Here is a 15,006-nt window from a genome sequence, read left to right on the forward strand (position 1 = left end):
TGCCTTTACAGCTGCTGTCCAGTGAGCTGCATACCGTAACCATGAGGTCATCCTGCTCCTGCTGGTCCGCTTCTCTGGGCTTCACACCCGGCTCCCCCAGGTCTCAGCGACACCCCCATTAAAATCTGCCTGCATTATTGATTCATAGGCTGTTTGGTTTGGTATCAGAGGGGCAACAGGCCCGCACTGTTGTGTGGCAGGGCGAGAGTGGGAAATACTTCTCCTGGGTGAGAAACGTCAGCTTCTGAATTCCCTTTCTGTTCATGCCTCGACTCTCCTTGGTCAATGATTGACGTTCTCCACCTACTTGCCTCTCCACATCTCTGCGTTTCATTCTTCTCTTTCTGCGTTCATCTCCCCCCCCCCCCCCCCCCCATCTGCTCACCCCTCAATGTCTTTCTCTGAAAACAGAAGCGGGAGGCCTACCTGGACCTGCAGCAGGCAGGGAGCTCATGGAGGCTCAAAGCTTCTAAGATAACTGCTCAAGAACAAGGTGATACAGGAGACGCTGGGAACGACCAGAAACCAGGCAGGTAAAGGGCGGAAGCAACGTTCTAAGGCCAGAGATCACTGTCAACTTACCTGGCAGTGCCTCATGAATCGGAGGATGACCTCAAGTGACCTTCAAAAGGAATGGGAAGCATTAAGTGCAGGTGTGAAGTGCACTGTTAGGACAGTGTGTACAGTATCAGGCTCCTAGAGTCAGGACTGAAGACCCATAAAGCAAGGAAGAAGCCCTTCATTAATGAGAAACAGGGAAGAGCCAGGCGGCAGTTAGCAAGAAAATGCATAGTTTACACAGGCACATACCTATTCATTGAGAAATGAGTGACACTTTTGTTGTGATCTCTTTTTTTTTTCTAGTGCTGCATATACAGCATATATAAGCACTGGCACTTTAATGCACGGGCTTACCTAGGCTGAAGCCCAGGGGCCACTGCTAAAAAGTGGCCACAACTAACCATTAAAGCCTCCTTCCCTCCGGTCAGTATCTCCACCATCACAGAAATGAATAGACCTCAAACAGCTGCAATAGCCCAGGGGCCTCTCATCATCGTAAAATACCCCCCCCCCCCCCCCCCCCGTACTCAGAGGTAATATTTCTATAGAGATTATTAACATTCTTAAAATACCCAAAGCTCAGATCAGGTAAACATGAAACTCACAGGAGTGATGCTATCATTACCTGAGCAAGCCTTGTGTGTAACGGGCCACTTCTGCCATGTTTCTGTTATCGTACCCGGTGATAAGAGCAGGTATAACCAGACAGAAGGAGGACAAAGCAGTCTGGGTGTATTAATTTTCTATAAACCCAATCATAAACTGCAGGGGCTGGGTGGGGGAACCGAGACACTCACTGAACCAAAAATCATATTCCGATACTCTCGGCCTTTGCATTTTAGGAATATCTGCTGTGGCCAAATTTATAAGCATGGGGGAAGGATGGATGGATGGATGGATGGATGGATGGGGGAAGGGTACCATCTGTCACTTGCTCTGTGTCTGGGCAGATTGATTAGCCTTGAATAATTGTGGCACCAGCCATATGAAAGCAGCCGCGTAACTGGGATACTTGTATCTCATGTCTCAGTCTGGTGTCAGTCGATCTAAGTCCTCCTATAATCGAGTCCAGGAATAACCCGGTTTAAATAATAATTCCCCATTTAAGTTTTCAAATGCAGTCTTTCTATTTATATATTTTATAGTATGAAAAGGAAATTCTTTGACTAACATGCACTCTGGCATCCATCCATATTCACAGCGCAAACTTTTACATGTTTAAATAATTACATCAGGTTCAGCTATTCGCTATATTTGGTGTGATTTGAATGTGTCCTGGAGCCGCCCGGTGGTTTAGTGCAGCGTTTCCTGGCCCGGTTCCTGGGCACGGGCCAGCGACCGGACCCCTCCCAGAAAATGAGGACTATCTTGGGGTTCCTGAGGACCAGGTTGGGAGATACAGTACTGGTTCAGTGTATAGGATGGCAGCCCCACGCCTCTGGGTGCAATTGTTTTTCCCTGCTGTGTGTGTGGAGCTTATGCACACTCACATTTCTGTGGGTTTCCTCCCATACATTTAACTTACTTGGAGTCTTATGCATAGATTTTCCTTTATTGATCCCCTTGGGTGAGGAAGTTCCTTCGGTCCAGCAGCAGGTGAACAGATATAAAGACGTTTCAGGAACTGCTGGACACTGCTGTCACTTCTGCCGCCATCTTGGTTCCAAGATGCTTTTGTCCAAATCAAACGTACATGCTGTCAGTCAGCCAGACATGAGTGCAGCCAGGCTGAGCTTGAATGATGATTCGACGTCTCTGAACTGCCTGATACACAATGTAGTCCTGTAGAAGATAAGCAGTATTGAGAATGGAGGAAGTTCATTCATTCAGTTTGGTCCTGTTAAATAAGCTGACCAGATATTATGCATTGACTCAGACTGTGAGACAAATAAGTCGATTAAAAAAACAAAAAAAAAATGATTTGAGCGGGGAGGGGTGGAAAATAATACAAGTTAAATAGAACTATGTATACTACATGTACAGAAGTGATATTTAAAGGATTTCAAGATGGATAATAAAAGGTAAGTCAGACTATATATGCATCTATAAATATAACAGTAGACATATATACAGTAGACAGTGCAAGATGTACTTTTTCCGAAGGTGATCTGGGCTACAGCATCACAGCAACAGCACAACTCACTGGCGTCTTCGAAAGCATCCAAATCCCGTCCGCTTTAGCCACGCAGGTTCCGTCAGTGGTGCACAAACAAAAAAAAAATGACACGGGATTGAAAGACGATATTGCGGTGATGCTGGTGCCGCCCGCCGCAGCCTTGTGCCGTCCATCGCTTGGATACGATTCAGCTGTTTGTCAAAATAAGCCTGTTATGTCTGTGTACTCAGGTTTCCCCACCTGAGGTTAACATCAGGTAAACAGATCAAATGAGCCTGTAGCAGACATCAGCATGTACATGAGAGCGGCTTAGGGTGAGGGGTTAGGCTTCGTGGTGAGGGTCAGAGTAACCCGAGCAGTGCCTGAAACAAAGGCCATTCAGGGCGTGCAGATGTCTAAATATACCTTTTGTTTTATACATCATAACGCACATTCAGTTCCACTGTGCTGTTAGTCATTATTCTGCTTCTGGGTTTACCTTCATATGGAGTAAAACATAGAAAAGCTTTGTTTTGTTTTTTTTTAGTACAGCACCCTGAATGCCCCAAGACATTATCCTTTGTATGTCTTTCATATGTATTCAAAGTGAAGAGTAGGATAAAATGTTGATATTAAGTGGCATGTTCAGGAGCCTAGGATAACATCACGGGATATGTTGTTTTGAAATCACTTAAGGAATTTCTGAGCAGTAATACTGTGTCCTGGCCTTTAGCAAAGCAAACTGCAGTCCAGGTCTCCATTCACTGTGAGAGGGTTACACTTGGCCTGAAGGAAGATTCTGCTTCTTCCAATTTCCAATTGACTTGTGAGATTTCTCTCTCTCTTGTTTAGCATGGTGGGGCAGACAAAGGCAAACGCACTCTTTCAGACATGCCCCCCCCCCCCCCCCCCCCCCCAGAGTGAATGTAAACAGAGCCCTCTATAAGCCCTCTGTGCCGGGGCATGTTGGACATACTAAACTAACAAATTAATTGAGCTGTTGGGACAGGAATGTGTCTCAGCTGCTTAGTGGGAAACCTTTCTAAAATGTGCCCAGTTCTATCAAACAGTTAGTAATCCCTTACCTCAGTGGTTATTGGCTTTAGATGGTTCCTCCCAAGCCCAGTAAAGCCTTACTTCATTGGTTATTAGATCTGAATGGTTCTGCTCAGTCTCAGGAAAGACTTTCCTCATTTGTTGTTAGGCCCAGTAAAGCCTTACGTCATTGGTCATTAGATCTGAATGGTTCTGCTCAGTCCCAGGAAAGACTTTCCTCATTTGTTGTTAGGCCCAGTAAAGCCTTACGTCATTGGTTATTAGATTTGAATAGTCCTACTCTGGTGCAATAAAACCTTATCTGATTGAAAGGGTTGGAAAACATCCGATAGGAGATGATTTCTAAGAATGGCCAGCAAAGTATTACCATAATCCAGGAATGCTTGACCCTAATGAATTATGACAGTTGAGTTTTCTTTTCCAAGTGTTTCATAACTCCTGGTGTTTCATGTCCTAAGTACATGTTGGTATTTCCTAAAGTTCATTGTGATAATTCAATGCAGAGAGAGACTCTCTCAAACCATGGAAGGATGGACATCATCGCTGGGAACTGGCTGTATTTTGTAGGGTTGCATGCCACTCCTGCCAAGGAAAATAATCAAGTAACTATTTTCCATTAATTTTCATGTCTAGATGCCCAGTGGTACTTCAGGCCAGTGGAGTGATTAGGATCAGAGGTCAGGAGCACGACTTGCCCAAAGTCAAGGGGCCTCATGACTGCTTACACTTTTTCAGATGGCTCGTTTAAAGCACATTTTGACCGTGCTACTGCAGTCATGCTGATTAAATGCTGATGAGCTGCTTAAAAACACCCCTTCTGTCTGAAACTTGCTAATTGCCTTGCCCATTACTTTTCATAATGGTCCACTTATACCCACCAGTGTCAAGCTCATTTATTTTTTTTTGCATTTACATTTACAACCATCCATTTTTTTGAGAAAGAAGGGGCAGACACTTCCTGGAGCAATTAGGGCTTAAGGGTCTTGCTGAAATGGTGAAATCATTCTTGGGCAGGGGCGGACTGGCCCTCCGGAAGTTCTAGAATTGATCTTTATTCCCCAACCCCTGCATTATACATCCTATATATGGCCTTATATTATATAGGCAACTGGTTGATGGCGATCCGCAATGCCCCCACCCCCTCAAAGTCATTGGCCAAATACACCAAGGCCCCCGTACTACCAGTGGAAAATCACAAATTCCTGGGCTGTTTTTTGTAGCCAAGTCACTCCTGCTCTCGGGCTCCTGAGCAAAGCAACTTGTACCCATCAGCATCAAACTCATTTTCTTACCTTATTGTCGGTGTGAAAATGTGATGCCACACTTGGAGGGAGGTAGGGAGCAGGTGAATCATGGGACAATGGGGTAAATGCAGAGCAAGTCTGGACAAGAGAGTATTATATGAGAATAAATGAGCCCTTTACGCAATGCGGTGTGGGGATGAGGGTGTGCAAAATGACGACGGTACAGTACAGCACTGTTTATCATTTTCAATCAAAAACTAACATAGCGATAGATTCCGATGAACATGTAGTAGCCGAGCATGCTGGGAATACTGCAAATAACTCTTGTTTATTCGTTAATGCCTGGTTGTCGTGTTTACCATTTGCCGGTGTCTTGCGTGAACCCTGTCCGGTCAACGCGTTTCTCTTGTTATTATATAAATTACCCACCATGTGTGTGCCTTACTGTCCGGTGTCCGACCTCCCAGTGTTTAGGATCTCTCGTTTATGGGTTTCTGCGTTAGTTTTTGTAGGAGTTTAATAGAAAGGTGTCGTTACGCCATTGGAAAGTCCCCACTTCACATACTGCCGCTGCGGTGCATCCGTTTGCTGTCCGCCGCAAACTGTTTGGAGCGGTTCATGGGTGTCGCGTTTAGCGGGAAGGTCAGGAATGCATGATACACCCACAGCCCCCCACCTTCCCCATACGGAATGAATCCTGATCATGATCCTCAAGCAGCTGAATGTCATGCGGTCGTGACTGTGTCCCGTCACGGCGAGGCTGTGGAAGCCGCCCAGTGGGGTTCCCTTCCCGAGCCATTGTGGTTATGGGTCACTTCACATGTGCAAAACAAGACGGCGGTTAAGCTCTGGCCGGGACAGTGAGTGCTTCGCATAGCCTCTGCAGCAAATAAATTGCCATGTAAAATGCAGTTTACATCGTTTTTCCGAGGTTCATTTACCCGTGTTGGGATTGCATTCCACGTCAGGCCTGGACAGGAGCCCCCTCCCATCCCCCCCAAGAGTTTGTTTAAATACTGTTGTTGTTTTGCATGCTTAATTTGCAGTATCTTATGGCATCTTACCATTCTCCACTTTTCTATATATATTTCCTACGTTACATGTTACTGTTTATATATATTTGCTTCAATGTTTACAGCTGGTCACACTGCCAACTTCATCCCAGATAACAGTTTGGTGGATTGCTAGCTTCCAAACATTATGCAAATATACAATTGTAAAATAAATCAATTTGATTAGATAAGACTGGAGATCGCGTCACTTTCTGACTGGATTGGTGAATTTTTACGATTCACATTTAAATGAATTCGGGATTGCATAATCTCAGAAAATGTTTCACTGTGTTACCAACCGCTGAATTTTTTTTTATTTATTTTTGCCTTAACGACAAACACACCTTCCAATGCTCTGAAATGAGATTAAGTTTCATGATGGCAGAACTTCCTCCGTGCATAACCTTCTAAACTTAAGTATAGTTGACACCGCTTGGTACCAGCAGAGTCTGGGGCAGACCTCGTTCTGCCCGCATAGTTCAGGGACGGAGGCAGAACGGGAAAAGGGGAAGAAGGAGAAGGAGGGATAAAGCGCTCGGCGTTACGACGATCGCTCCGAGGTCGGCACGCTGCACAATGTAAAGCCAGAAACCAGCGGGACGCACCTCACTGCTCACCACTTCTATGGAGAATAAAAAGCGTATCTTTTGCGCTATTGCGTTTTGGATTTATTGCAGCGATGCTCAACCAGGAAACGAAATGCAACCGTTTCAATGATGCTGAGAAGATGACAGCAAAGACTTGACAGCAGCAGTGTCGGAACGCGTCGGGATTTCATGTCGGGAAAAGAAATGCCGTCTGCTGTTATTGCGCTGTTTAGAAGCCGCAGAAACAACCTGGGTATTGAATGGATGAACAGAAGTGTTATTGTTACTAGAATGTTTCTTTTACTTTCAGGGAACAATGCAGGATGTATTATTGCTGATCTGATGGAGATGCCTGGATTGCACAATGCTTAAAAACACGTTGAAGGCGCCCCCAAAGCTGTCCCCGGACCATGTGTACCGCGTCAGTCTGCGCCCGCTTGATCAGCTTTGGTACTCGGTGATGCTGCGGACACGTGTGATCGCTGTGACACTTTTTCAGCAGTTTATCGAAAGCAAAAAGGATTCGTGAGGCTTGCTTTTCCACCGTCCTGGAAAATGTTCGTGCTGGGAGTTTTGATTAGCATATTCCTCCTAATAACGGGAAACTGCAGTCGTGTATCTTGGGAAAATATTTATGGCAATTTGCACAACCGGTTGAACGAAGTCGATGGGGCGGATTATAAACCGCACATTATTTTCATTCTGGCCGATGATCAGGGTTACCGAGATGTGGGGTACCATGGGTCTGAGATTAAAACCCCCACTTTAGACAAACTGGCGTCGGAGGGCGTCAAGCTGGAGAATTACTACGTCCAACCCATCTGTAGCCCCTCCAGGAGTCAATTTATGACAGGAAGGTGAGTTTTTAACCCTTAGTATTAAACAAAGGCGATTATTAAAATTGCGTGAGCTTTGCATTTTAACATTTTCTTTGAATGGAATTCCTATAAGACTCGAACTCTCTAGAGCCCAACCTGGGAATACGTACACGTATAGGGTAAAATATCCATCCATACCCCAATCAATTTTTACCTTCTTAAAACGATTAGTAAATTAAATAATTTAGCGTGGTTAATGTAAAAATACACACAACCTGTAAAGAGTTTGTTTTGACATACAATTAATGTACAATGCAACCTCTTTCCCCGCATGGGATATGGCCCCATTTTGGGACCTTAAATCACAAAAATGTTTTCATATGAAAACAACTTTAACAAATAAAGTTGTAGAAGAACGGAGTTAAATACAGCGATCTGTTCACTGGGAGATAAATGAAGCCGAATGAGATGTTGGGGGGGGGGGGGACGTACCCCCATTCAGTCGAAAGCATCTTATCAGCGGCGTGTTTTGACTGGCAGGAGGGAAGCATTCAGATATAAAAGTGAGATTAATTGTGGCCTGGTTGCTGGTTTTATTATCTTCATGTGGGTTTTTTACACGCGCTCCACGTGGATGCCCTGCGGAGTATTTTGCCATCTGTTTTGCTCTACAGGAAATTGGTATTTTGGGCATTTCTTATACGAAAATAAAACGTCAATGGAACCGCAAAATATGTAAATTGAAGTATTGAGCTTAAATGACAGTTGTTGAAGGTGTAATGAATTTAGGTCAAATACATTTATTGCATTGCGTGTAGTGAGGATGTCTTTTGAGTTGGGCCAGTGGTCCGTAGTAAAACGACGTGTAGATTTTGCCTGCGTTTCGGGATCGGACGTAGTCATGCCTGTAGATCAGCGCTGATGGCTGTCACAGCTGGCGAACATGCTTATCAGGTGGTTTTTCTATCCTACCTGGAGACACCCCGCGCCGTCTGCTTTAGTGCCCAGGATAAATCCCAATCTGCGCTAAATGCTGGAGATGGTAAATCTAAATGCGCGCACCCTCACCACAGATGGTAAACCTAAATGCGCGCTCTCTTGACGGAGATGTACAGTAAAGCTTAAGTCTCTGTCCTCCTGGAGCGTGATTTAGTGCCGCTCTGTTGTGCAGCTGTAGGGTTTGGGAGAGTAATTTCCGTCAGGAGTTTCAGTACTCAGCTCAGGACCTGAATCTCACGTTCACACTTTCCAGCAGAGACTCCCTTTGCAGGTGTTGATTATGAATCCTGGACAGTCACATTATTTTGTTTAAGCTGTGCTGTTTTTCCCTGCAATGTTATGTGGGAGTACAGATGCAGATCATTTGTTTGAGGAGTGATGCCAATAATGCAGTAGAAAGGAAGCTAGGAAATGAGTTTCAGTGCTGGGTTTGGGGCATTCCTCATGATTGGGTGAAAGGTTTGGGGCATTCCTCATGATTGGGTGAAAGGTTTGGGGCATTCCTCATGATTGGGTGAAAGGTTTGGGGCATTCCTCATGATTGGGTGAAAGGTTTGGGGCATTCCTCATGACTGGGTGAAATGTTTGGGGCATTCCTCATGACTGGGTAAAAGGTTTGGGGCATTCCTCATGACTGGGTGAAAGGTTTGGGGCATTCCTCATGACTGGGTGAAAGGTTTGGGGCATTCCTCATGACTGGGTAAAAGGTTTGGGGCATTCCTCATGATTGGGTAAAAGGTTTGGGGCATTCCTCATGATTGGGTAAAAGGTTTGGGGCATTCCTCGTGACTGGGTAGCAGGTTTGGGGCATTCCTCGTGACTGGGTAGCAGGTTTGGGGCATTCCTCATGACTGGGTAAAAGGTTTGGGTCATTCCTCATGACTGGGTAAAAGGTTTGGGGCATTCCTCATGACTGGGTAGCAGGTTTGGGGCATTCCTCGTGACTGGGTAGCAGGTTTGGGGCATTCCTCGTGACTGGGTAAAAGGTTTGGGGCATTCCTCATGACTGGGTAGCAGGTTTGGGGCATTCCTCATGACTGGGTAGCAGGTTTGGGGCATTCCTCATGACTGGGTAAAAGGTTTGGGGCATTCCTCGTGACTGAGTGAAAGGGTCAGTTATGCACAATACAAGGGTCCGGTCAGCTCTCCTCCGGATCACTTCTGATCCCCTGTCTTGACGTGGCTGATTCTGGGCCAATGCCATCAGCTGCAAAGCACAATTTCCTGCAGGATGATATTCGCTGATGACTCATCAAGCAGGTTCCAGAACCATCACAGCTGGTCCCAGAACAATAGAAAGGTATTTAGGTGGTACTGGTGACATTTCAGGAGGGGGGTTTGACACCATAAAGGTTACTTTGCTCCTGAAGGATATGGCATCTCTGCTGTCCAACATGGCAGCATATGTATAAAAACATTATAATTATTAGTCACATGGTTAGAGACTCCTTTTGTACACTGTTAACAACTTTATAGTCCCACATATAATTTATATGGGGATTTTAACTGTAGTAATTCTGGTTAAGTGCCTTGCTCAAGGCCACAACAGCAGAGCCCTCCTGGGTGTTGAACTAGCACAGGTCCAGGTCCTTACCCATTAAAAACATTGCTGCCCAGTTTAACAGCGCAGTGGCAGCCCGCTGGGGAAACAGATTGCTCTGCTCCAACACCAGCTGGGCTTTGAGGTCAGTGGCCACCTTGTGAACTTTCCTTGTTGATGCATAAAAATGATCCATACGAGAGACAGATTCCCTCAGGGAGAGATGAGAGGGCATATGACTGGGGGATGCAGGTAACCCAGATCGCAGGACGGAGTTCCCTGGCTTGAGAACGTGGGAGAAGGTCCAATGTGCTTTACTAGACTTGAAAGAATGCACTTGGGATTATCTTATCAAGCTTATCGTGACTAAAGTCATTTTAGGTATTTTAATGTGCATGCTTTCAAAGTATAGTAATCCAGTAAAATTTTATGACCAGAAATGCAGGAGGGTCTTTATCTGTTTACATTGTGAAGAACACAGGCTTGCCTGGACTGTGAACATTGGTCTCGAGGTTGTGGTTCAGTATCTCAGGTTCAGGCTGGTAAATAGCACATGGATGTCAGAGGGCAGCGTTCCTCTTGTGTGCAGGATAAATGGGAACCGAAGGTGGATACAGTAGTTCAAGTCCAGAATGTAAAAATACAGACCAGGATTTTGTTTTCACCAACCAGTTGAGAAGTCTGTGACTATTTACTCTTTATACTTAACTGGTTGGTGGAAACAAAATCCTGGTCTGAACTACCCACCTCTGATCGGAACTGACAGAATCCACCACAGGCCATTGCATCGAAGACCTTCTGTCAGAGACCTATTCCATCTCTTTCCTGATTTCCAAGAAGTCTTTGGTCATGGGAAGAAGAGGCATAAAATCAAATTAAATCAGCTGTTACACGCAGTGCCTCTGATGTGTTGCAGATTTGCAGATACAGTTATGGATCTGCTCCAGTGCCCTTCGCTTTTTGTGCTAATCCCAGAGGGGCAGGAGTCATTATGTAGTCAAATAACCTTCTTCTTGTCTTGGAGGAACTGTAGTATCTGTAACTGACAGATGTGGTTGGTCCCCAGCTGGTGCCTTTGTCCTTGTTCACTGTGAGCGAGTTAGTGAGTGAAGCAGAGTTTCATTACATGTGTAACGAAAGAGCCGTTTTATAGGAACCATATGCAAGGAGGATGGAGCAGAGCAGCTGGCCTCATCAGGCATGTGTGAGGGTCTCCTCTCTGAGAGCTTAGGAGGTTTATATACTCTGCATGTGCCAGTTGTTATGATGTCATGATTATGCCTTGTTGGAGTTTGAATTTGTGTTTAGCTGCCATTCCAGTGGCCTACGCCCAGGGTGTTGTAGTCTTATAACAAATGCTGGACCACAGGAAAGCCCCAGTTTCATGGGTGGGGGAGCATGGTTAAAAAAAACCTGTTAGCAATCATATGATAAACAGCTCAACGCAAATTCATGATGACCTACAGCTGATCTGTGTACTATAACCTCTATGTGTGGAGTTTCACAGAATTATGGCAGTTCTTTTTTTCTATTTTTTAAAATAACCATTAGTTGGACCTTGTCCCTTAGGATATTCTGTATCTGTTATGGGAAGCATGCGATCCCACTCACCAGAGGAATGAGTGAAGGAATAATACTTCACATGGCATGATGAATGAGTCTAAAATGGACATTTCCCATGACATGATGAATGAGTGAACGGATAAATGAGTGAGGGATGAATGCTTCACATGGCATGATGAATGAGTGAGGGATGAATGCTTCACATGGCATGGTGAGTGAGTGCGGGATGGATAATTCGCATGACATGATGAATAAGTGAAAGATGGATAATCCACATGACATGATGAATAAGTGAAAGATGGATAATTCACATGACACGATGAATGAGTGAGACACGGATACTTCACATGACATGAATAAGTGAGACACCGGTACTTCACATGCCAATGAATGAGTGAGGGATGAATGCTTCACATGGCATGATGAATGAGTGCAGGATGAATGAGTGAAGGATGGATTTTTCAGATGGCATGATGAATGAGTGTGGGATGGATAATTCACATGACATGATGAAAGAGTGAGGGATGAATGCTTCAGGCTATCAGCAAGAGCACTGGCACTGTTCTCAGACCAGGCATTATCTCTCCATGACTGTCTGAAGCTCACCAGAATGCTTACAGTAACTGCACTTTTCTTGGCTGAAGCAGTAACACTACATCTTGTTCAGTGAAAATTCCCTCATCCAAAGCATGTGTCTTATTCAGCGCTACAACAAGTTCCCTTCCCAGAATCCTCTGTGCTGCTCATTGCCGCCGCCATTATTTTCGAGAACAGGTTATTTTTCACCATGTGAGGGACATTTTAGTTTTGTTTTCAGTAGTACATCACGGTGTTTGGAGATATGGCTCTGTTGACTAGATCCATTCTGAGAGGTTTGAAGTGGAAAGGAAATGATTCACTCGCACATTCCCAACATTCCCATTTTCTCCTTAGTGTAACATTGTGCTTAAGTGTGACTCAGTTAAATAATCAGCATGAATCCATTTCGTTTTCTGTTCCTTCTGAAGGAAATGAAGAAAACAGTTTCACACTTTAAAGTCCACACAGTATCTTAAGGATACCAAGTTTACCACAACATCCCATAAATCTGAAGGTGGCAGTGATGACGGGTCCAGCTGCTCTGAGGGGTGAGGCTGTTTCTGTGTCGTGGGGCCAGGAGTACGAGGCATTGAGGCTGCAGTGTGTTTAAATACAGTATTTATCTGGTTGCTTAGCAGACTTTGCTAATTTCTGCAGTAGAATAATTCCAGAGGAACCTCCCATTCTGTGTTTGATTATAGGAGAAGAGAGGGGCCACTTTCAGAACCTCATGGTCCACATTTATCACAGTAGTGCAGCCATCATTCCACCCCCCCGCCCCAGGGCTGAGACCGTGGGTGGTTTCCGTACCTTCTGCCAAAACCCAGCGTTTTAATGGAGATGGTGGCACACAATGGCCCCCGTGGTGCCAGTGACGAGGTAGGGTGAGCGCCCCAAGCTATGACCCCCTTCTCAATGCCTCTTTCTCATAACAGGAGGGAGCTTCTCTATTCCATACAGGTTCTAACCGGGCCCCCCTGTGCCAGCTGAGACCTTACATAATGTAAAGACCCTTGACCCCGGAACACCCCGTCACATGACTGAGGCTTCTCTGCCAATGCAGGATGATTGGTCTCCTGCTCCTCCTAACTCTGTTCCTCCATGTGCTCCACAGATACCAGATCCACACGGGCCTCCAGCACTCCATCATCCGGCCCACTCAGCCCAACTGCTTGCCCCTGGACAACGTCACACTGCCGCAGAAGCTGAAGGATGCCGGCTATTCTACGCACATGGTTGGCAAGTGGCACCTGGGCTTCTACCGGCGCGAGTGCCTGCCCACGCAGCGCGGCTTCGACACCTTCTTCGGCTCGCTGCTGGGTAGCGGAGACTACTACAGCCACTACAAATGCGAGAGCCCCGGAAATTGTGGGTACGACCTGCACGAGGGCGAGGCGGCCGCCTGGGATCAGGACCACGGCCTCTACTCTACCCTCATGTACACACAGAAGGCCACGGACATCCTGGCCTCGCATGATCCCCGGCGGCCCCTCTTCCTCTACCTGGCCTACCAGGCGGTGCACCTCCCCCTCCAGGTCCCCGCACATTACCTGGACGGTTACCACTCCATCGCCAACCCATACCGCCGCAAGTATGCTGCCATGGTTAGCTGCCTGGATGAGGCCGTGCGCAACCTCACACTCGCGCTACGGCGGTACGGTTACTATGACAACAGCGTGCTGATCTATTCCACGGACAACGGTGGGCAGCCCGTGGCCGGGGGCAGCAACTGGCCTCTGCGGGGAGGCAAGGGCACGTACTGGGAGGGTGGTGTGAGGGCAGTGGGCTTCGTGCACAGCCCCCTACTGGTGAAGAAGAGGAGGCGCTGCCGTGGGCTGGTGCACATCACCGACTGGTATCCCACCCTGGTGACGCTGGCGGGTGGCTCACTGGAGGAGGAGCTGGACCTGGATGGATATGACGTCTGGGAGGCCATCAGTGAGGGACGACCCTCCCCGCGCCAGGACATCTTGCACAACATCGACCCCGTGTACGTCAAGTCCCGCGCGGGCTCCTGGGAGGCGGGGCTGGGCGTGTGGGACACGTCGGTGCAGGCGGCTCTGCGTGTGGGCCGCTGGAAGCTGCTCACTGGCGTCCCGGGTCATGGCGACTGGGTGCCACCACAGACCTTCTCCACCCTGCCGCTGGTGGGCCGCTGGCAGCAGGAGCGCGTCCACTGGGATCGCGGCAAGTCCGTGTGGCTCTTTGATTTGGCCGCCGACCCATATGAGCGCGTCGACCTATCCTTCCACTACCCCCGCGTGGTGAAGAGGCTCCTGCTCAAGCTGGCCCAGTACAATCGTACGGCAGTGCCGGTCCGCTACCCGGCCAGGGACTCCCGGTCCAACCCGCAGTTGCGCGGGGGTGTCTGGGGCCCCTGGTATGAGGAGCAGGGGGAGCAGGAAAAGAACCTGCTGCCCAGATACGTGGAGGACAGGCTGAAGAAGAAACAGAAGAAAGACAGATTTAGGGGGAGGTCCAGGCATTAGAGCTGCCCTCCTGCACAGGCGGGCCGTGTCTCAGGGACTACAAGTCGTTAAATGCTAAATGAGTCACATGACATCTTTCTGAGGCAATGAAACTGCATGACTGACCTTTACTGAGCTTCAGATCATTAACGGGTTTATTATGTTACTGGAGAAACGAATCGATTTGCAGACGGTAAACGTTTAGTGCCATAAGACAGTTGTACTGTATAAATTTCAGAAAGTGACATAATAAAAAAAAAACTATTTAATAGCAAAGTGAAGTTTGCAGTCCTTTTCTGAGAGGAGCCTCGGGTCGTCGTGAACGGGGTTGGCGTCACCTGATCTGGCATCAGTTTAATACAGTGAACGAAACGTAGCCCTGAGAGCAGATGCTCATCTCCGTGGGGTTTTTCTCCATCTGCAGTCTCCTCTGTCCATATCAGG

At 46.9% G+C, this 15,006-nt stretch overlaps 1 protein-coding gene across 2 annotated transcripts; it reads left to right on the top strand.

Moving 5' to 3' along the window:
• The first annotated feature begins 6,444 nt into the window (after window positions 1–6,444).
• Window positions 6,445–14,838, top strand: arsj (arylsulfatase family, member J). 2 transcript variants are annotated; one of them, XM_048970174.1, is made up of 3 exons: window positions 7,415–7,452; window positions 12,523–12,642; window positions 12,796–14,838. In XM_048970174.1, the coding sequence occupies exon 3, from the start codon at window positions 13,159–13,161 to the stop codon at window positions 14,581–14,583; it is 1,425 nt and encodes a 474-aa protein (XP_048826131.1). In that variant the 5' UTR covers window positions 7,415–7,452; window positions 12,523–12,642; window positions 12,796–13,158; the 3' UTR covers window positions 14,584–14,838. The 2 variants fall into 2 exon arrangements, with proteins under 2 accessions (XP_048826130.1, XP_048826131.1); XM_048970173.1 differs by lacking the exon at window positions 12,523–12,642 and having other exon boundaries at window positions 6,445–7,452; window positions 13,209–14,838.
• Window positions 14,839–15,006: the final 168 nt, after the last annotated feature.

The sequence above is a fragment of the Brienomyrus brachyistius genome, chromosome 12 (assembly GCF_023856365.1).
Source record: "Brienomyrus brachyistius isolate T26 chromosome 12, BBRACH_0.4, whole genome shotgun sequence".
Classification (NCBI taxonomy): domain Eukaryota; kingdom Metazoa; phylum Chordata; class Actinopteri; order Osteoglossiformes; family Mormyridae; genus Brienomyrus; species Brienomyrus brachyistius.